The sequence below is a fragment of the Vipera ursinii genome, assembly GCF_947247035.1.
Source record: "Vipera ursinii genome assembly, chromosome: 3".
Taxonomy (NCBI): domain Eukaryota; kingdom Metazoa; phylum Chordata; class Lepidosauria; order Squamata; family Viperidae; genus Vipera; species Vipera ursinii.
Genome location: NC_139516.1, coordinates 83,963,314 through 83,986,049, shown reverse-complemented (window position 1 = coordinate 83,986,049; position 22,736 = coordinate 83,963,314). Strand labels below are relative to the sequence as shown.

Sequence of the window (22,736 nt, the reverse complement as noted above, 5' to 3'; positions counted from 1 at the left end):
AAGGATGAGGGGCTGAGTCAACCTTGAGCTGGTGAAAATCGAACTGCTGGCAGTTGGCAAAATTAGCCTGCGATACTGCATTCTAACCAGTGCGCCACCACAGCTGTCACTCACAGCTCTGTGAGCATGGCTTGAGATAAAGTTATCCAAGTAATAATGATGAAGTGTAGGTAAACAAGTCAAGTGTGATCTATGCAGGTTCAGTGTTATTGGCACTGAAGAAATAATTACATGAGTCTTCTGTGGATTCTGAATTAATTTAAGGAAGGTCCAGGATACAATGCTTCTCTGGAAAGTTGCCAGACAGTTCAAGATGCTGCTTTTAAGGCTTTCAGGGCTGCTAAAAGAAGAACTTATCCCAGTTGTGATTTTAGAATAACAAAGACCATGATTCCTCATTTCTCCCTCCAGCATTTCCCTCGTAGTGTTTGCCCAACACACAGCCTTCTATATTTTATCCTCAGTTGCTGCTGAATACTGAATTTGTAAGCCAAGAGGTCTAAGACACTGGTTGCAAAATGTTCTGTTCTTCAGAACACTAGTCAGGCAGAGATATCCAGTTAGGAAAAGGGCTCTGGAAATTTTAGTAGTGACAGGGAATAAAATTTATATTAAAAAGTTCCCAAGGATGACCTTTCCACTCAATTCTTTCTGTTTGCCTCACTGATTCATGGGTTTTAGTGGAATAGCATACATGTAGCAAAACGTTATCTGTATAAGATAATGTCAGAGCCCTGAGCCATTCTTTCTATTAATCAAACCAGTAACCAACTGCTTTTCAATTACTTTTCCTTAGAGCCTGTTTTGATAATCAAGAAGAATTTGGAAAATTTAAGATCATCAGCTTTCTGGAATTTCTTTTGTTTAGCCCCCAGGGGTGGGCGGGAGCATTAACCCAATGCAATCATAGGCTCAACCCTCACTCCAACCCTTTTTTATTTTATTGTGTCTCATTTTCCTTAACATTGGCCATACCTTTGGTCTATTTTTTTTCAGGTAGGTCCATCTGCACTAGCAATACTTTTAACTCTGTTGCTTTCCCCCTCTTTTTATCTCCATGGGTATCTGAAGTCACTCAGGAGAAATGCAGAAAGGACAGCTGATATTATTTCCTTTCCTTTGCCAGCTTTTGGTTGATCTTAGAGAGAAACCTCTTTATGTTATCTGAATCCGTGCAAAGTTCACCCATGAAGAGGACTTGAATCAGCCAGTATCCTCCTCAAACAAGAGGAGGATCATCCACTGAGTTGGATTTGCAGTGCTACTCTAAGAAGTTTGCTAGATCTTACAGGAATGTACATTTCCTTCCTAGACATTGGAAACCCAGTTTTCCTAGGTCTCTGATGGAAATCTACTGAGCTAGATTTTCCTAGTCAGCCAACTTCATCCAGAATCAGAGAATTGGTTTATTACTTTGCACCCTTTAAACTAGTCTTGAGTCCCCAACTCTAAGAGATCTGGTGTTTCAGGAGCCAAAGAGCACCCTGCCCAAACCCAACTAAACAGCATCGCCAAACCAGTTACTAGTAAGGAGTGCCTACTTTTCTTTCCCTGCCAACTATTTGAGAAGCCATCTAACCCTGATCTTCATGAACTCTGTGCACAAGCTGCAAATCCATTCTTTTCTCATTGCATTATCTTTACAATGCAGAGATGTGCTATTTTTAGTCCCAAGTGAATTGGTATCTATGCAAAAGGTACCCTTTGACTGCCGTTGAAACTTAACTAGTGGGAACCATATAATACATTTCCTGCCCTCTTTCCAGTAGCAAGCAGCCTCCAAAATGCTGGTTTTCTTTGTGGTGGAAAGAGTCTCTCTGATTCTCTCTGTGTATCTCCTATAACAGACATGTCAAACACAGATCCGGCCCGCAATTGGTCGATATTTGACCCACAGGGATGCCCCAGAGACAGCAAGGGACTGTCCCCCACCACCCTGGCCCCGGCTCCACCCAGTCCGGAGGCCCCCAAGGTGTGCACACAGGAGGTGGTAAACATGCAGGGGCTGACAGAATCTGGCAACAAGGGCTGTGTAGCCTGCTGCGAATACTGGCCTGGACCTCTAGCAGCAGCGCTGCAGCGACACCAGCAGCACGCAGAGTTGGGGGGCACCTGATGCAGACTGCCAGATGTGCCTACTCCATCCCATCTCTTTTTGGTTGGAGAGCAGGTCATCACTAGTCATCTCCTCAGCCTCCTCGTGGGTGGAGTGCATTCCCCTCACGCACCTCAGTACCCGCTGCAGCCACTTGCACAGGTCCATTAGGCTGCTGCCCAGAGCTGCAGGCCTGCCTAGCATGAAGGAGGCAAAGTGGTCGGCTAGTAAGCCCCGAATAGAGGTGGTAGAGCACGGCCAGGGTCAGCAGACAAAAGGCCACCCTGAGCAGGGAAAGCCGGATCCCCGTCGGTGCCATGGCTGCCCAGCCCTAGCAGAGATGGGAGGCATGCAATCCATGGTGCCGATGGGGATCCGGCTTTCCCCGCTTGGGGTGGCCTTTTGCTTGCTGGGCGTGGGCTTGTTCTACCATCTCTACTCGAGCTTCCTACCCAGCAACTTCGCCTCCTTCGTGCAGTGAATGGATCTGTGCGAGCTGCTGGCGGTGGCCTGAGGCAGGGCCAAGGTACGTGAGGGGAACATGCTCCACGTGCTGGCCAAGGGCAAGATCTGCGAGTGGATCCGCAAGCAAAAACAGATGGGATGGAGTAGGTATATTGGTGGTGTGCACCACGTCCTCCCGGTATTCGCAGTGGGCTGCGGAGCCCCAGAGTGCGCCAGTCAAGGAGTTCCATGCATTCACTGGCCTGTGTGTGCGGGGGCCAATGGTGTCAGGCGGCAGCTGCCCCAGCCACTGCCTCACCTTGTCTTGCCCCATGGCAATGGCACCTGCCCCCTGCCTCACCTCACCCTGCAGGAAGAGCATCCTGCCCACAGCCCCACCCACCAGAGAACCCCTGGATCTCCTCCAACCTTGCCCAGCCCCCACAGGTTTCCCCCCCCCAAGAGCAATGTCAAGTAGCCACGCCCACCCAGGCCCCGTCTACCTAGTCAGCTGTGACCACCGCAGCCATGCCCATCCAGTGGACCGTGCCCACCTTCCCCCCCCCCCAGGGCACCACAATGCTGATGCAGCCCTTTTGACACCCCAGTCCTAAACACTGTGTAGAACAGTTTACTTCATGAAAACTTGCCCTATATCCCCTGCTGGTCTCAGCACCTTACCTTTCTCTTAGTGAATAGCATGATGTGCTAAATAAAGTACACCACTACTACTTATTTGATTGCTTTGTATGTTAGCTTTAAATACCCTTTGTGCTGCCTTCTCCATAAATTGTCAACTGCTCATTATCTGTTGCCTTTAAGGCATAAATCTCAAAAAATAGTTAATATATTGATTAGATATTCATTACAGTTTTGTTTTTGGATTTGGAACACATAAACCTAATAATCTGTAATGTAAAGTTTCTGACAGAATTAGCACTGAAGACAAAGAGCTAATTTATGTACCAGCTGACTGATGTGAGAAGAGATGGGTTGTGCAACATATCCAAAACATAATGACAGCTGTCATAGGCCGCTTTAACGCGGCCGCACTGACAGCTGTCAAAGGCAACGCACGCGCAGTCGCTCCCGCGGCCTACAAGTACACGCGGCCGTTTGACAGCTGTCAAACGCCGCGCATGCGCATTGAGACTCGAACTGTCAAAACCGCGGCTAGCCCACAGCGGCAGCCGCGAGCTGTCAAAACTGGCGCATGCGCTTTAACGGCGGCTAGCTGTCAAAGCGCCGGCCGCCCGCCAAAACCAGCTGACGGGATTCCCTCCCCAGCTAACACGCTTGCGCTGTCACTGGAGAGATTCTGCACTACCATCTGACCCATTGGCCCTGTCCTTGGCGGGAAGAATTCACACAGCTGATTTGCTGTCCCGTTTGACAGCTGCCTATATAAGGCACGTTTTCCCCTGTTCTGTTGTCCGGGCTGACTAAATAAACCTGTTAAACGAAGACGCGTCTCCCTCGTCCTTCCTGCCGTTAATTCAGGTTGCTTAGTTACAAAAAACAAATTCCTTAAGGTAACCTGTCCATGACTTTATTTTCCATGTTATGCAATAGATTTGTATAGAGATGAATGGGTTTAACTGTGACAAATGATGATTGAGAGAAAATGCTTTAAATTATTATTGAAATCGCTCTGTCAGGCATGACCAACCAGGACCACACGTGAAGAGTCCAATTAGCTTGTTTATTGCTCAAGACTATACACAGGAATGTTCTCAGAGTGACAGTTTGCACCCAGGTAAGGCTAGTTAAGGTTCAAGAGCACTAAAGGGGGAATTGGAATTTGCTCTCTAATGACCGTGTAGGGATTCCAGACTAATTCCTTGCTTGACTTCCACCCCCTGGCTTTGCCAGTCTCTCTCCAACATACCTCAGCTTCAAAAAAATAAAAATTAAACTAGGTTTGTCTGCGGGATTACAATCAGCAGTAGAAGGAAGACACATTGTGGAAAAAACCCGGGGGGGGGGGGGAAGGAAAGTACAAATAAAAGCCAATCGATGGAGAGGGAGAGAGAGAGAAAGTTAAAGTGAATAGTTGTGAAGTAAAAAAGGTGCTCAAATATAATAAAAGAGAGGATTTCAGAAGGAAGGGCATTCATCAGGAACAAGCTGTAAGAGAAAGGGTCAGAAAACTTAACATAAGGTCAGAAAAATGGAGAAAGAAGAAAATTGAACTTGACAGATCTGCACAGATTTTGTACCATCACCTTTATTTAATTTTTTTCCTCCTTCAACTTCACTTCAGGTTTCTTATACTTTTCCTTAAAAGTCTCTGTGGTTTTACTAGGCTGGCTATATCTTTTCTTTTTGATCTTTGTTGTTCTCCTTTGGTTTCTGTAGAGGAAAATTTCCAGTCTTCATAATAAAAAGTTTCTCTCCAATCTCCATAATCAGGAAGGCAATATATACTAAAAAAAATATTCTGATCTTGTAGAGAAAAAAACACTATTCCAAAGGATAAAATTATATCAAATAGATGTATTGTCTTTGAAGTCTTCCGTGGCAGAACAGTTGTGCCATAGCAGGAAAGTTCCTTGTGACCAGCTATATCTTACCCTCGACTTATGACCACAGTAAAGGCTAGAATTTGCTAAGCAGGGTAGTTGTTAAGTGAGCCACCCCTTTTTTGCTGCAGTTCTTAAGCTAATCACTGCAGTTGTTAAGTGAATCGTGTGGCCATTAACCAAAGCCAAGTTCCCTTCTAAATTCACCTGTCAGAAGCTGACTAGGAAGGTTGCAGAGAGTGATTCATACATGACCCCAGATGCTGTAACCATCCTAAATGAGATCCAATTGCCAAGTGTCCAAATTTTGATCAGGTGACTCTGGAAATGCTGTGATGGTTGTAAGCATGAGGACCAAATCCATAAGTCACTATTTCAGTGCCACTATGTCTTGGAATGATCGCTAAATGAATAGTTGTAAGTCAAGGACTACCGGTAATGTTTAAATTAACATCTTTAGTAGAGCTATCAGCTGCTGAAATATGAATTACAGTAGTATCTGTTGTCAAACTGTTGGATTGTTTGTAAAAAAAATATGCATATTTTACTTAGCATTTCTGTTGAGCTACTAAAATATAAGCTTTCTTAGACAGAGGTTGATTGGACCCCATTCAGTTGCACTTTGCACCAAATATTCTTCGAAAGTCAATTCCCCCTAGAATGAGGAAAGGTAATCTATAATATTGTACCTACAGGTAGGTCCTCGAGTTACGAATGTAATGGAGCCTGCCCAATCCGTTTGTAACTCTTCAATTCGTAGGAGTGAATCGTGTACCTTGAACGCGATCACTCTGCTTTTGTCTACACATTTGCTAATCGAATGGACGGTTCATTAAGTGCACATGAGGTATCTCAGGGTGAGGAAGACCTTGGGGGCTTAGTGATGGAACAGGCCCCCAAGGCCTCCCCAGCCCACTAAGATACCTCAGGCTTCCTCCTCCCTTCTGGCTGTGCCAGACACACTTACCTTGCAAAGATCTGTCGTCTCTGTGCTGCTATTTCTTTGCCTTTGAGGGAGAGGAGAGTCGGCTTGGAAGTGCTTTTGCAGAGAACAGGTGCCTGAACTCGCACAAGATCACGGACCACAGAAACTTCCATTGTCAGTGCGAAAAGTAAACACAGCCTGTCTCCTCTTCCCCCCGCCCCCGAACTCCTTTCCGCCACCTCTGTGGTAGGGATGCTCCCTGCCCACTAAAATCCGCTGCAAATAGAGCTCCTTCATCAACCTACCCTGTGCTGGAGCCGAGAGGGTCGCCATGGAATCAGAGTCAGCCAAGTGCAGGAACCAATGCCATCCGTGGCCCGGGTGCACTGCTCGCTCGCGTGTGCCAGCTTTGCTGCGCAGTAACGAAGCCTTCAAATGAGCGAGAAGGCACTGCGGGGCCAGGCACCTCGCACCTGCGTCCAGCCTGCTGGAGCCAGCCCCCCCACCTGACCTACTTCCCACCTGGCTGTGAGAATGGGTGCCTGAACTCACACGAGATCATATACCCCAGAAACTTCCATTCTTGGGGTGAAAAGCATTTCCAAGCCAACTCTCCTCTCCCTCAATGGCAAAGAAACAGCTGCAGAGAGGAGATAGATCTTTGCAAGGTAAGCGAGTCCGGCATGGCAGAAAGAGAAGGGGAAGCAGTTTAGGGAGTGGGGGGGGAGTAGGGTGAATGTTGCAGAACCTCTGCAGTCATTCTGAAGGGCGAACAACTGCCGTGGTGTTGCAACATTCATAATTTCGGGACTTGTTCGTAAACACTAAGGGGTGCTTATTGTGTGACTTCGAACGAGTGCTATGTGAACGTTCTTAACTCTGGGATTACCTGTATTTTAGAATGGGATATTGAGGTAGAACAATCAGCATTTTGATGAGAAAATGGTGCAAGAGGAATGAGCTAATGCTTCACAGTTCAAGATCCAAAATTGGGTATGGTAATCCCAAGTACTTCTTTAAATATCACATGATTAAAATCACTTCTGGGTTAAGCCTTATTATTATTATAGTGTGTAGGCTCATGAAAAATGGCAGCCTTAAATTAGTTAAATTGATTAGGTAATTCATAATAAAACTTGAGAAAACATGCGTAGTGTTTATCTGTTCTTGGAAGTGTGGTTTAAGGTGCTGATCTAGGAACCAAGAGATTATGAATCCTACTCCTGCCGTAGGCAGGAAATATTGACTGAGTCACTTGGGGCCAGTCACTCTTTCTCAGCCCAACACTCACAGGGTTGTTGTTCTGGGGAAAACAGGAAGAAGAAAGAGTATTAGTTACATCTGCTGCCTTAAATTACTGACAATAATAAAGGCAGAATGAAAATCAAATAAATAAATGAGTCTTGATAGCACCAAATTAGAGACAGTCTACATGTGTTATACTTCTATAGTAAAGGTAAAGGTTCCCCCGCACATGCGTGCTAGTCGTTTCCAACTCTAGGGGCCGGTGCTCATCTCCGTTTCAAAGCCGAAGAGCCAGCGCTTGTCCGAGGACGTCTCGGTGGTCATGTGGCCAGCATGACTAGACACCAAAGGCGCACGGAACGCTGTTACCTTCCCACCGTAGTGGTCCCTATTTTTCTACTTGCATTTTTACATGCGTTTGAACTGCTAGGTTGGCAGAAGCTGGGACGAGTAACAGGCGCTCACTTTGTTATGCGGCACTCGGGATTCAACCCGCCAAACTGCCGACCTTCTGATCGACAAGCTCAGCGTCCTAACCCACTGAGCCACCGCGTCCCTTCTATAAGACAGTGCAAATGAGGGCTTCTGTGGCAATTTTCAAGAAGCACCATTATTGGTTTTGTTTTGTTTTTTTGAGTTGCTGAACAATTTGTATCCTAACCTCCAAGGAAAAGATACATACAACATTAGCATTGTATGATACAATTAGCATTGTGTAATAAAAATGTGATCTGCAGTGCTAAATTCAGTGCCATGCTATAAGGAGACATGGATGAACTTTGGAGGTCGGGGAAAGTTTTAGATCTCAGTTCAAGTGTATTTTCCAAGACAAGAAAAGCTGTTGTAGTTCATTGATTGATTGATACGTCTTCCCACCTCTCTTTGGCTGGTTTCTTGAGAAGCCAGCAGCCTGTTTTCCAGGCCAGAAAAGAAAAGAACAGCTGGGTGAGATCTGTTTGCCAATGAAGTGAAATGCTAGGGAACTGTCTTTAAAAACTCTGAAAGAATTGTTACATAGAGAAGTGGGGGGGAAATGCTAGTCAATTCTGGAGCACTAATGCTTAATATAATTACTTCTTTAAGAGAAATAATTGTAAGTATGTACACATAGTACTATTGATATTGTTCTTTCCCCCAAAGAAGGAGCTATATAATGCAAATCTATTATTTAAGCGGAAATTCCAGAACTGACTCAGTATATATCATTTTTCCCTTAGCGCCCCCCAGAAAAGCAGAATGACCATTCATTAATGGTAACTAGTCTTCTGTGACTCATTTAAAAAAAAAACCAGACTGTGCGTGAAATACAAGTCTTGTGTATTTTGCCTTACAAACTGTGATTCATCAATTGTATGTTGTAGCAGTCACATGTAGCTTTTATGGTGTTATCTTTTGGTAACCCTGATGACTTCTCTCCCCAATTGCCTTGTTTATTTCCACAGGATGCATCACTTATGGAGGTGAATTCATTCAGTCCTTTGATGCCAACATCTCCATCTTCAATGATAAATCAGTACAAATTTGAGGATGAACCAGAAGGAAAGGATCTTTTCGTAACGGTTGATGATCCAGAAAGCTATATTACTGCCATTGAGACATTCATCACTTACAGAATTGTCACCAAGGTTTGTTTCCTCTTATAGCAAAGTACCACTTTTTAAAATTGTCAGGCCTTACAGATCTTGTTAGAACCAAATCAGGATTTAATTATTAATTGGCCAAACCAATCAATGCATAAACTGCCCCAATTGCCATGACAACAACACTAGGTAGCATATAATCTATACTAAATGCATTTTAGACCAAAAAAATGAAGAAAAATCAGCCATAGCAATACCAACTTTAACTGCTTACTTTGGGGAACCCTCAAATAGAAAATCCTAATGAACTAAAAAAAAAGCCCTCGGTGACATATCATACTGTCTCACAGCCTGCTGAAAGAGCTTTGATTTCATTTACATAGATGGACATAGCAAATTGTCAGAGTAAAGTATTCAGAAGACAGTAAGTTTTAAAAAGTAAATAAGAGCAGTTTGGGCAATTGCATTAGTTCCAGAAAGTGATATAGCGCAGGTTTTTCAAACCATGTGTCTTTAGGATTGCAGCTGTCCAAATTATAATTGCAACAGATTTCCAGAGAGATTCTGTTTTGGACAGTAGTAGCAAACTGTTTTTGAAACCGCATGAAATTTCAAATGGGGCTATTTACTTATTTATTTAAGCTATGTCTAAACTGCTTGTCATTAAATTTACTCTTGATTGCAAGTGGGACAGCAAATGTAATGCTTTTTAAGGAAAAAAAAACATGCAGCCAGCAGATGCTCTTATTAGGTCTCAAGAAAGTGTAATGACTCTGTTTATAATAATACAGAGGAAGTTCCTGTATTTAGTTTTTGAATTTCCAAGTCAGTCAGTTAACAGCCAATTCTGTCTTCTCCCCATGTTGATAAAAACAAATGATTGACTTCTCCAAACACCCTACCCAAAGATTGAATAAGTGCCATATTTTAATGCTATTCTAAAGGCCAGTGATGGGGGGGGGGCTGCAAATGCCTAGAACAGGGATCTTCGAACTTGGCCTTTTTATGACTTGTGGACGTCAACTCCCAGAATTCCTCAGCCAGCTTGCCTGGCTGAGGAATTCTGGGGGTTGAAGTCCACAAGTCATAAAAGGGCCAAGTTTTAAAGACCCCTGGCCTAGAAGGATGATGCTGTTTTAGAGAGTAGGTGCTATGGCAGAAAAGGCCCATTTCCTGGGACTTGCTAGATGGTATGACCAAGGGAGGATATTATATGTACATCCAAACTTCTTTTTCGGCATAGTTCGATCTTCAAACATGTATGATGACATTATTCAGAGGTGAAACTCTTTACTTTTCATTGATTTTTTTTTAACACAAATGTAAGAAAGCATGCTTTGGCAAGAAATTAATTAGCTTTTCAGAAGCTGTGATGTGGCTATTTAAGCCATTTCCCTGAGCAATGCTAAGCTTAAATGTCCATCTTTTTAGCTATGGCTAAAGATGTCAGCCATGACCAGTGACATCACTGTTCAAGACAGTTGATGAGACCCTTGGGGATAAGCCATGTGTTACGAGGGAACTGGGTACCCTGGCACAGGTGAGCAGGCAAGGAAAAATGTGATAAGCACAAGCAGTCCAAAGAAAACATCCCAAACATTTATAATCACAATTTGTGAACAAGTATACAGGTGGAATGGAAAGAGATGCACACATGTTAAGAATTTCTAAAACCTAGCACTGAAGAAAAGCTGAATTATTCAGTAAAAAAATATCTCTGGTTTGTATTGGTGATAAAGTAACTTGACGAGTCTTGGCTTTGAAACAGTTGTAAAAAAAATCAGAGGAAAGCAAGCAGCTGAGTAGAGCAAGTGCCACTCATTTGCTTTGCATTGAATGTATTTATCATTTTCCCCAACTGTGTTTGTTTATCAGTAGCCTTTATGAATTATTACATTACTTACAGGATTTGTAAGATCTGTCAGGTAATACAAGCCCAGAGCAGAATCTCTTTAGAGGCACATTGGAATTACAATTCTAAGATCCTCTCTGATGAAGAATTGAAACCTTGTTCAAAGACAAGGATCTCACTGAGGGGAATTCTACATATTCAGTTACCAATATCAGCCAACGTTCCTTATTGATGACTATCATGTTCATGAAATTATTTGGATTCCTCTGTGTATATTTGGCATAAAATGAAACGTGTTCACTGAGAAGAATCCTGTGCATTATCAACATGAAACAAAACTATTTTTTTTTAATTGAAAGAAGAGTTTCCTCATGTGTAAACTTTTCCATCGAAATTCACCTGTGCCAGATTTTCATCTAAAAGGATTAACTTAGCTAGGATTTTAGGTCGAGGTTTCTCATTCAGGCTGCTGTAGAGGGACTTCCTAATTTTATCCAAAGGAGAGCATTTGGCATAGAGAGAGGGATTCACAATATCATTCTAATAAATGTTGGCTGAATAGGTTGAAAGTGCTATAGGTCAGAGCACAAAACAACAGAAAACTCAATATTTTTGCATTGTATACATTGATTGCAACAAGAATCTAAATATTTGCATTATAGCTAGGAAATCTAATAATTGCACATATTGTGGCCTCACACATTTGCTACTTTCAGGAAATGGACTCGAAGAGCGTATATAAATGTGAAAGTATTTATGAAAAAATAAGAATATCTAAATTTGAAGATAATTTATGGACATATTTGAACATCTTTATCTGCCCAATTTGGAAACCATTCATTTCCTATTTATACTCTCTAAGAATTCATTTTGAAGCAATTAAGTCCCAACTCTTTGGTCTTGGGTTAAGATCAGGTCTGTGTGGCATAATGGCAAAAATGTGCCCAAACTAAAAAGTATTAATTCTTAATAATTAACAAAATATGTTAAATATGTGATGAGCATGATTATATGGCTGGTAGTGTAGCATACACTTTATCTTATTAAAAATTTTAATTACATAAAAATGTAGTGATTCTAACTACAACTATAACATCCTCATGGAAGACAGCAACTTGGAATGCAAAAAGTTAATGATAAACAGCATGAATTAATAAGAAAGTAAAGAAAGAAAGAAAGGGTGTGTCTGAATTTCAGGGAAAGGAAAAGGAGTTAATACATCTGAATGAAGTTGATTGAATCTTGTAGAATGGAGTTGATGAGTATTTGCAAAGTACCTTTGGAATCCAAAGGTATAGGTTTAATTTAATAGGTTTAATTGAGTGAACAGTTAATTGAATGAATGGGCTAAATTGTCTGCCAAAAAGTAGGAAGTTGTGCCATTTAGGTTGTTACGAGTAAAAATGAAAGTGAGAATCCGTGGATTGGCAATGTTGCATATTGTGCTGCAATGAATGCTGATAATTGAAGAATTAAAAATATCATTTGGGAAAGGTTATGGAACATTCAAAATTAATGGCAGTCTAATATTCTGTTAAGTGATGTGAATGGATGAGTAGGAACATGCTGAGAGAATGCAGAAAAAAATGATTAGGCCATTGAGAGATGTTGCTTAGAAAAAGACCTGTTAATTTCAAATACATATTTTAATCATAAGCACATCCATTTATACACCTGAAAAGGCATGAAAGGCAAAAAAAAAAAGTGATCTTACTGTTTAAATGAGAGATTTTGAATATGGGGTAAATCATTACTTGTACTACCAGGAGATAATCTTAGGAAGTAGTGGAAGAAAAGAAAGAGATTTGAAATACTAGAATGAAAACAGAATGATTGCAGGGAGTGCTATATGAAAAAACATTAAGAAATAGGTTAATTTTCCTACACAAAGAATAAACATAAAGAGGAAGTGGAAGGTGTTTGGGACTAAATGAAAAGATTTATATTGGAAAGTTCCATAGAAGTGTGTGAAGTTACATGATGTTGTGATTCAGGGTCAGCCTGTGGGTTCGGCAGTTGGGTCGGATGACTCAGAGGAGGAGGAGGAGGAGGGGGGTGTTCAAGAGCTTGATGAGAGCCCTCAGCCAGGCCCCTCTCACCTGGTCACGACGCAGACCCAGCTGTGTGAGCCTGACAGCGTGGATGAAGATGACCCACAGCTGGCCCTGTTCAAGGACGCCCGACGCAGGAGGCAGTCAATCAGGAGTAAACAGAGGAAGGCAATGGGGCTCCTCGGAAGGAGGCAGAGAGAAGCCACGCCCTGAACTGTATTTAAGGGGGAATGCGTGGGAGGGCTGGTTTGCTGAAGGCAACCGCTTGAAAAGCTCCTGTTTCTTGGTTCGTGTCTTGTTCTATTTGTTTTTGTAGCAATAAATTTGGCAGGCGTAATTCCAGCCTCTTGCCTTCTTGTAAAAGGGGTTGTCCCTGCCTTTTCTGCAGGGCCGGTAGCAGGCTGGTACAGAACACATGAATAGGAAGTGCATTAGCAGATGATGGATGGAATGATAGTGAAATAGTTGGAGAAAAAAATAATACATATAAGAGAATAAATACTATAAAAAACTGAGGATGAGATAAATATATTGCGTAATGTGTATAGAAGAAAAAAGATGTGAAGAAGTGCAAAGAGTTCTTAGAATTAAAAGAAGTGGGGGGGAAATGCAAAACCTTTATGATGGAAACAAAATTGGCTTTGGACGTGGGTAAAGAAAGCTAGAAGGGACGCGGTGGCTCAGTGGGTTAGGACGCTGAGCTTGTTTATCAGAAGGTCGGCAGCTTGGCGGGTCGAATCCCGAGTGCCGCGTAACAGAGTGAGTGCCTGTTACTTGTCCCAGCTTCTGCCAACCTAGCAGTTCGAAAGCACATAAAAATGCAAGTAGAAAAATAGGGACCACTACGGTGGGAAGGTAATAGCGTTCCATGTGCCTTTGGCGTCTACTCATGCCAGACACATGACCACGGAGACGTCCTCGGACAAGCGCTGGCTCTTCGGCTTTGAAACGGAGAGTTGGAAACGACTAGCACGCATGTGTGGGGGAACCTTTACCTTTTTAAAGAAAACTAAACTAGGAATTGTGTCTGTTTGGAATAAACCTGAACTGAAGGAATCTTGGAAGGGGTACTTTAGAGATATATATGAGAATATTAATCTAAAAAATTGAAATAGAAAGAAATGTTATAAAGATTACAGCATAAGAAAAAATGATGAAAAGGAAGTCATAAGTGCTGTGAGAATGTTGAAAAATGATTAGCCCGAGTGATGTAATTGGAGAAATATTAAAATATGGATATGGTTTGGTTATGAAGTGTCTGTATGACTTGGTTAAAATGTATTTGAAGACTGCATTCACGCCTGCCATTTGGAATATATTCCTCTTATATAAAAGGAAAGGTAGTGAGAAAAATCACAGCAAAGTTGATGCATTAAGTGTGCTTTGTTTGACATGTTTGATTAAAAGGAAAGGTGACAGTGAGCAAAAGAGAAGGGCAATGTGGCTTTATGCCAGGTAAGGAATTTAAAGGAAATAGTTTTGTTATTCAGCAGATCACTGAGAAATATTTGACTGCGAGAAAGCAGGTTTATTGCACATTTGTTGATTTACAGACTCGAATTACAGAATGTTTTGTGTCATCTGCAGTTGATGGTTGGTTCAGATTACAAGTGTAGTATATCAGTGTCATCTTATAGAATTCAGTAGATATCTGATGGGACTCTGTTTCTGTACCCGCCCTCTGGAACAGCATCCTTTCAGAAACTCAGCCCCCACACTATTTTCTTTCATGCAGGCTTTAAAAAACCTGACTCTTTTCTCAAGCATTGGGCCCATGATACCGTGTTTCCCCCAAAATAGGACTGGGTCTTATGTTAATTTTTGCTCCAAAAGATGCATTAGGGCTTATTTTCCGGTTAGGTCTTATTTTGGGGAAAATATGTACTGAATATGTCCGTCTTGCTGACGATCTTAACTGGGGCTTATTTTGGGGGTGGGGCTTATAAACGTCCTGAAAAATCAGGCTAGGTCTTATTTTCTGGTTGGGTCTTATTTTCGGGGAAACACAGTAGGATGGTTTTGCTGTTATCTGTTGTTTTCCCTCTTTGACCATCTTTTCCTTTTTATGCTTTTGATTAGCATACTGACCTGTTTTAAGTTTGTACACTACCCTGAGATGTGGTGAGTGGGTGATCTCCAAATGTGATAGATAGATAGATAGATAGATAGATAGATAGATAGATAGATAGATAGATAGATAGACATAGATAGATGCCTTGGTGGAGCAGTGGGCTAATGCCTCCTTAAGTAACACCAGCTGCCTGCAATTAGTGCAGGTTCGAGTCCCACCAGGCTCAAGGTTGACTCAGCCTTCCATCCTTCGGAGGTAGGTAAAATGAGGACCCAGATTGTTGGGGGCAATTAAGCTGACTTTGTAATAATGCCGCTTGGGGCCCCCCGAAAGCCTTAATAAGCGGACATATACATAGAATGAAGGCTATTGGTATTGCTAAGCACATTGGTTTGTGCTTAAATTGTAAGCTGCCCTGAGTCTTCGGAAAAGGGCGGGATATAAATGGGATTAAAATAAATTAAATAAATAAATAAATAAATAAATAAATAAATAAATAAATAAATGATAAATAGAATCTTATAAAATAACTGAACTTTGAGCAGGGAGAAAGGTAATGTGGGAAGTCTCCTTGATTGTTTAATGTATTTATGGTGAAATGCATATGGAATCGTAGAAGTTTGATCTTAAATGTGTATTAGTTGGGGATGTCCTTTGGTATACAGCAGATGTCATGTTGATTGAGATAAATTGTACGATGCCCTGCAAAGTATGGTTCTGAAAATTAATGCATCAAAGTCCAAAGTAGCTGTGTTTGATGGGGAACGTTGAGAGAATGATGGGAAGTTATGCATGTATTTTTTTAAAAAAACACTAGAGCAACTAGATAAACTTGTGTATTTTGATCAAGTATTTACAAAAATGGGGAAATGGGCAAAGAAATTTTGAAATATGTAGATGATGATAGAAAAGTAGTGGGTGGTATGTAATCTGCTCTAAAGTGGGAGGATTTGTAGAACAAGATGGTTGCAAATCTGTTTCTGTACATTTTGTTATAACAAGTTAGAGTTGGGTATATCAGGAGAAACAGTAAAGTAAGCTGAAAGTAGTAGGAACAGTGTACTCAAGAAGTGTTTGTGACCAAACAAGAAAGAAAAGTCCAAGAGGCTATGCTCAATTGATGAATGAATGTGGATTTGATACAAAAATAAATGACCCGTACCACAGAAGTACACTTTAATCATATAGAGAAAATGAAAGAGGGTTGAATTGCAGAACAAGTATATAACAGGAGAGTGAGTGGAATAGAAAGGAAGAAGACCTGGAAAGTTTTATGGTTCAATAGATTTGATATAGTATGGAAAAGGGAGTGGTGAGAACAAAAGTCAGTGGCTGTTGATTCAGTACATAAATATAGTGATTATAATAGCAGTTTGCAGGGATAGAAAGATATGGAGATTTATTGCGAATGATATTGATGTAAACTAGATTTGACTTATTTTTTCTTCATGCCTACATTTTTTTAAAAAAATTCCTTATTCCTTCTTTGCACTTTGCTTATCCCAGAAGGGAATAGTGCAATTGGAATTCAGGTAGGCATTTATGAATCGATTTAAATTGAAGTTAACATATACTGCAATAGGAGATCTTGGTTAACTGGACTGCAGAGAAGATTCTTGCTATATGTTTGTATGTTGTACACATGTTCTACATAGTTCATATACATACAGTCTTTTCATTTCAGCTCTATATTTATCCACAATTTGTGCTTAAGTATTTTGGAGCTACATTTTTGCAACCGTATTTGCTTTCCCACTTTCCTGCTCTGGGACAGCCAACTGATGCACGATTTCTCTTTGGAAGTGAGCCTTACTGTAACTTCTACGGCTTATTCTCTTGCTAGCAAGACAAGTTTTATACCCACGTCAGGTTCTCTGGCATTTCTTCTAAAGTTGTTGGAAAGCTTAGTAGGTTTTAGAGCGGACCTTCTCCCAAGTGGTGCCCTCCAGATGTATTTGGTCTATAAGTCCCAGCATCCCCATCCAAGGCTGTACTGACAGAGGATGTTGGAAGTTGTAGTGCAGATCATATGAAGAATGCCATACTGTGAGCTGACTTCTGCAAAGTTTTTTATGCTAGAATGTTATGTAAAATTCTAGAACGTTTAAAGGGCCTGGTTGATGCCCACAGTAATGAACTGCAGTTATGTATGAGGACCCAGATTGTTGGGGGCAATATGCTGACTCTGTAAACTGCTTAGAGAGGGCTGTAAAGCACCATGAAGTGGTATATAAGTCTAAGTACTATTGCTACATAGTATCTTGAATTATTGCTTGGAAGAATCAGCTTAAAATAGAAATAAAGTTATAGGTGCAGTTTTTTTGATCATGAAGATTCAGTGAAAGGAATGAAAAAAAGCATGTGGTCTTAGGGATTTGACCTAGACTACAGACAAGACCTAAACGATGAATCCTATCCATTATGAATTCTCAAATTTATATATGATTTAATTTGTTCAGTTCTTTCCCTGGTCATATACTAATACTGCTGCAATATATATATATATATGTGTGTGTGTGTGTGTGTGTGTGTGTGTGTGTGTGTGTATGTATATGTATATGTATATATATGTGTATATATGTATATGTGTGTGTGTGTGTGTGTGTGTGTATATATATATATATATATATATATATATATATATATATATATATATATATATATATATATATATTTTTAAAATACAAGTTTCTCATTCATTTTGTTTTTTACTTTATGGTTTTCTTTTCAGACAACTCGTGGTGAATTTGACTCTAGTGAGTATGAAGTTAGGAGACGCTATCAGGACTTTCTTTGGTTGAAAGGACGACTTGAAGAAGCACATCCAACACTTATTATTCCAGTAAGACTTTTTATTGAGCTACATAGAAAGCTGGGTTCTAGAGAGGAGATAGAACACTAAAATTGGCAATAGCAGGCCACCAGAGAACAGAGTTTCTGGGCTGTTTCCCTATTGTAGGGGTAGGCAACCTTGGCTCTTTTATGACTCGTGAACTTCAACTCCCAGAATTCCTCAGCCAGCCATGCTGGATCACGAGTCATAAAAGAACCAAGGTTGCCAAAGGTAAAGGTTCCCCCGCACATGCGTGCTAGTCCGACTCTAGGGGCCGGTGCTCATCTCCGTTTCAAAGCCGAAGAGCCGCTCCGTTTCAAAGCCGTTTCAAAGCCGCTTGTCCGAGGACGTCTCTGTGGTCATGTGGCCGGCATGACTAGACGCCAAAGGCGCACGGAACGCTGTTACCTTCCCACCGTAGTGGTCCCTATTTTTCTGCTTGATTTTTACGTGCTTTCGAACTGCTAGGTTGGCAGAAGCTGGGACGAGTAACAGGCGCTCACTCTGTTACGCGGCACTTGGGATTCAACCCGCCAAACTGCCGACCATCTGATCGACAAGCTCAGCGTCCTTAACCCACTGAGCCACCGCGTCCCTTGCCTACTCCTGCCCTATTGCTTTTGTTATAATGAGACAACCTATCTTTTGTAAAGTGAATAGAATCGGGCCATTTTATTCCAATCGTTTTTTGAATCTTGCCCCCAAATTAGACAAAGTTGCTAAAATGAAAATGTGGGTGTCTTAACAAAGATTTTTCTCTACCCACTTTCTCTGTTAACTTTTGTGCCGATAAAGAAAGAGTTCTGAGTCATTTCATTTTAAGGCATGGCATGCATAGAAATTGTATTTTTAGAGTTGCGGTTTAGGTATATATGCACGAATGCACTTTAATTAGTTTTATTCTTCCACGTCTTTATTTAGCCGTTGCCTGAAAAATTCATAATGAAAGGAGTTGTGGAACGATTTAATGAAGAATTCATTGAAACCAGAAGGAAAGCTTTGCATAAGTTTTTAAACCGGATTGCTGATCATCCTACTTTAACTTTTAATGAGGACCTCAAAATTTTTCTTACTGCACAAGCAGAGGTAATGAAACCTTCAGATATTTTTCTGATACAGTAGGATCGGCCAGGTCTGAGCAAAATAAGATACAAATTGGGTTAAGATAATTTTTTTTCTCTGGTCCTAGACACATACTTCATGCAAATGAATTCATTACCTTAAAGACAACAACACTGATAGCTTTTATATGTTGATACAAAAGTCTTTGAGCCGAACCTGAAGAAAATGAAACCATTAAACGTGCATAAATTACATAAGGCAAAACCGAACTGTTTTACTCTTGACTTCTTAGCCAACGTTATATTTTTATTAGCAAAAATACCAATATTTTATTTTAGTACTGTGTTGCTGTATAATTTTTTTCCCCCAAATTTGTATCTAGGATGATACTTTGCTCTTTCCGCCGCAACCTGAAGACTTGGCTATTTGAACTTGCCGGCCTGGACTGAGGGACTGGGATTTTAGATTTTAAATTTTACATTTTACATTTTAGAACGTGTTTTATTGTTTAGGGCTACTTGGTTTAATTTATTTTAATTTTTGTATATTATGTGTTGTATATAGTGTTTTAATTGCCCTGTACACTGCCCCGAGTCCTTCGGGAGAGGGGCGGTATATAAATCCAAATAATAAATAAATAAATAAATACTATCTAAGAAACCCATCCCATTAAGAGCTGTCCAAATCCTGTTTTTCCTTTCCTCTTCTTGTTTTTTCCCCCTCTCACTTTATTCTTTCTCCTTGATTGGAGGAATCCTTTTTGTTTTTTACTTAGATTTTTATCCTGCCTTTTCTTTCATATACAGTTGAGGTAGTCTTCAACTTGCAACAGTTCCTCCAAAGAAATAGGCATAGGATTATACTATAAACATTTTTTTTACAGATATGAAAATTCTGCTCAGGTTTGACAGTGGCCAGCTCAGAAAGCCATACAGAGAGTCCTCGACTTGACAACAGTTCATTTACTGACCGTTCAAAGTTACAACGGCACTGAAAAAGTGACTTATATCCATTTTTCACACTGATGACCCTTGCAGCATCCCCATGGTCGCGTGATCAAAATTCAGTCACTTGGCAACTGACTCATATTTATGACGGTTGCGGTGTCCCCGGGGGGGGGGCTCATGTGATCACCTTTTGTGACATCCTGACAAGCAAAAGTCAACGGGGAAGCCAGATTCACTTAACAGCTGCAACGATTCACATAACAACTGTGGCATGAAAGATTGTAAAATGGGGCAAATGTCACATTTAGCGATATAAATTTTGGGCTCAATCGTGGTCATAGTTTGAGGACTGCCTGTGTATCTCCAGAGGGTGAACGTATCAATATTGCTTCCTCCTATTTTCCTCACAACAACAGTCTTGGGATATGAGTTGGCTTGAGAGTGAGTGACAGGCCCAAAGGCACCCAACTAGCTTTCATTGCCGAAGGGAGACTGGAACTCACTGTCTACTGGTTTCTAGGCCAGCACCTTCACCACTACACCAAATTGACCCTCTCTTCTCCCTTACTGCTATTTTCCCCTCCTGGCCTAACAGAGAGATTCTCACGGCAGGCTGGCCAAAGCTTAATACAGTCAAAATGGAAAATACTGGCTATGTTTGCATACCACACAAAGTCAGGTTATGGCCTTATAATCATGAGCTGCATTTATGCACTCACCTTTCAGTGAAGTTTCAAGTATTGCTATGAATAGATGCTAGAACATAGATAAACTAAAATTAATATTTGGGGAGAAACCGGATTGAATGAATATTGTGATATTATTGCGATTTTATGTTTTTAATCGCTGTTCACCTAATCTAAAATAAAACCTTAATGTACTTTTATGATCACTGATGAAATGATGGCATCCAAAGAAATCTTCAGAGGGGTCAAGGTGGCAGCTGTTCCCATTTCAGTGATTCTGTGGAGCACATAGGCCTGCTATGTGTGACCTCCGTATTATTTGAGATTGTGCCAGGGGTTCTACTGTGGACGTGGGCTTTTGTTATATTAAATTGATTGTACAATAAGAGCCATTTATCCATGCTGAAATTGGATTTCCTCCTTTAATTTTTAGGAACTCTCATCTCACAGGAAGCAGGGCCCTGGCTTACTTAGCAGAATGGGACAAACAGTCAAGGCAGTGGCTTCATCAATGCGAGGCAGTGCTGTGAAAAATCGCCCGGAAATATTTACAGAAATGAGTGACTATGTCGACGTGTTTAACCAGAAAATCAATCTGTTGAACAAAATCTCCCACCGAGTTTACAAAGAAAAAAAAGGTTGGTGGGGAAGGGGGGAAAAAAGGCAAAACTAATCCTGGGATACAGATGGATTATATTTCCCCTGCCAAATTTTAGAGCTTCATAGCAAGGCGAGGTGTAGGCCCGTAGCTTTTTTTTTTTCCCCTGTTCTCTGCCCCTCACAAATAGAGAATCACGGGGCGTATTCTTTCTCTGTGAAATAATTCCAGCAGAACCCGTTGGTTTTAACAGTCTTGACACTGACAGTCTTAAAAATGGAAGAAGTTAGCAGCTGCCCCAGTAAGTCCTGACTTGTCTATAAGGAAGGGAGTTAAGATCACCCATTTCTTTCTCCCTTTGAAAGGAACCGTCTGAAAGAAACGCTGTATTGAGATGGGCAGAAACTGGTTGGTGTCGTTTTCAGATAATTTCCACCCTGCCACCGAAGGTGCCAGCCACTTACCACCATAGCAGCTATTTGCTGTCCCTGGCAGATACGTCCATCACACCAATTCATCTAACGCCCATTTGCCTGGCTACTTTGGTCAATCACTCAGAGCTTTAAAAAGAAAGAAACGGGATTGTCAGCTCCTGTGGAGAGAGCAATTAAGAATGTGGGTGATGTTTTCAGAAAGACACATGGCCAACTGCATGGATCAACTTGGCCTTGGATTCCAATCTGTTTCCCAAGCTGCTGAATGTTAAAATCCATCGATATATTATTTTTCCCCCTAAAAGGACAACGTTTAAGGAGATTGCAGCTTGGGAAAGAAGAATTGGCTTTTTTTTTCCTTATGTGCTGTAGCTCCCAGAAAAATCCACCCACCTACCACATTGCATTTTAGATTATAGGTTTCAGATTTAAAAAAATTAGGCTGGTGCCAGTAAAAGGAAGTTTCCTAAAGAAAATGCGGTATATATGTGAGTGAACAGCGGAGCAGGTGAATTTTCAGGCACAAAAATGAAGCAAAAGATGCTTCACTGAGATCCCCTAAATATAAGCCCAATTCCTCACATGGCAATTAAGCTTTAAAAAAAAAGTTTCTACTGATGCCAAATGGATAGTATTTTCGATCCTTAATTGCCAGGAAAAATGATGTTGCCTCGTAGTTATATCCAAATGCATGTAGCAATTACAATATACATTGTTTTCAGCTGGTGAATAAAAGCCAATATATACATCTAAAGAATAAGTAAAGTAACTTTAGGAAGGAGAACATTGGCAGCAATGTATAAGAAGTTTTTCCAGAGTTAGCCTCGCATTTTGTCCGTGGTCAAAGGCATAGTGTTCTTTTACTTAAAAAAAAAGAAAAGCTTTTTTTTCTTAGAAAATAAACACACAGTTCAGGAGTACTGTATCATTAAAAGCATCCCACCCCACCCCCAGGAAAACCATTTTACCAGGCTCAAAGCAATAATCGTGCCTACGGTTCTACCAAAAAAAAAGGTTGTTTTCTAAATTCCAAGCTGTGGAAAAATCTGTGGCACAGAGGCACACCCACAGCATAGGACTTGGCAAACAGCCTTGTCAGTCCTGGAAAAGGGGAGGGGAAATAGTGCCAGGAGGTTGCTATGGAAGCCAATATGAAATATAGAAAACCAATCCAGGAGTTCTGTAGGATTTTAAGGACAAATTAACAGATTTATGAGTGCATACATTTTTTGTGAGCAAGCTTTTATTCTGGGCACATGAATGATATTAAATGTTCTGTCCGCATTCCTTTAATATAGCTCATTTAAATAATATTTAGCCTTTATATATTTTCAGATATATTTTTTAAAGTTCTTCAGGTGCAATATTTTAGTAATTCTTACATGGGTCTT

The 22,736-nt window shown here is 40.9% G+C and overlaps 1 protein-coding gene across 1 annotated transcript in view; it reads left to right on the top strand.

Annotated features, from left to right (window-relative positions):
• The window catches only part of SNX7 (sorting nexin 7), a 60,497-nt gene that overhangs the window by 11,650 nt on the left and 26,111 nt on the right, over positions 1-22,736 (top strand). The window contains exons 2-5 of the mRNA XM_083359415.1: positions 8,674-8,856; positions 17,517-17,627; positions 18,540-18,704; positions 20,747-20,951. Coding sequence (XP_083215541.1) covers positions 8,674-8,856; positions 17,517-17,627; positions 18,540-18,704; positions 20,747-20,951 — 664 coding nt within the window. The remainder of the gene's footprint in view (positions 1-8,673; positions 8,857-17,516; positions 17,628-18,539; positions 18,705-20,746; positions 20,952-22,736) is intronic.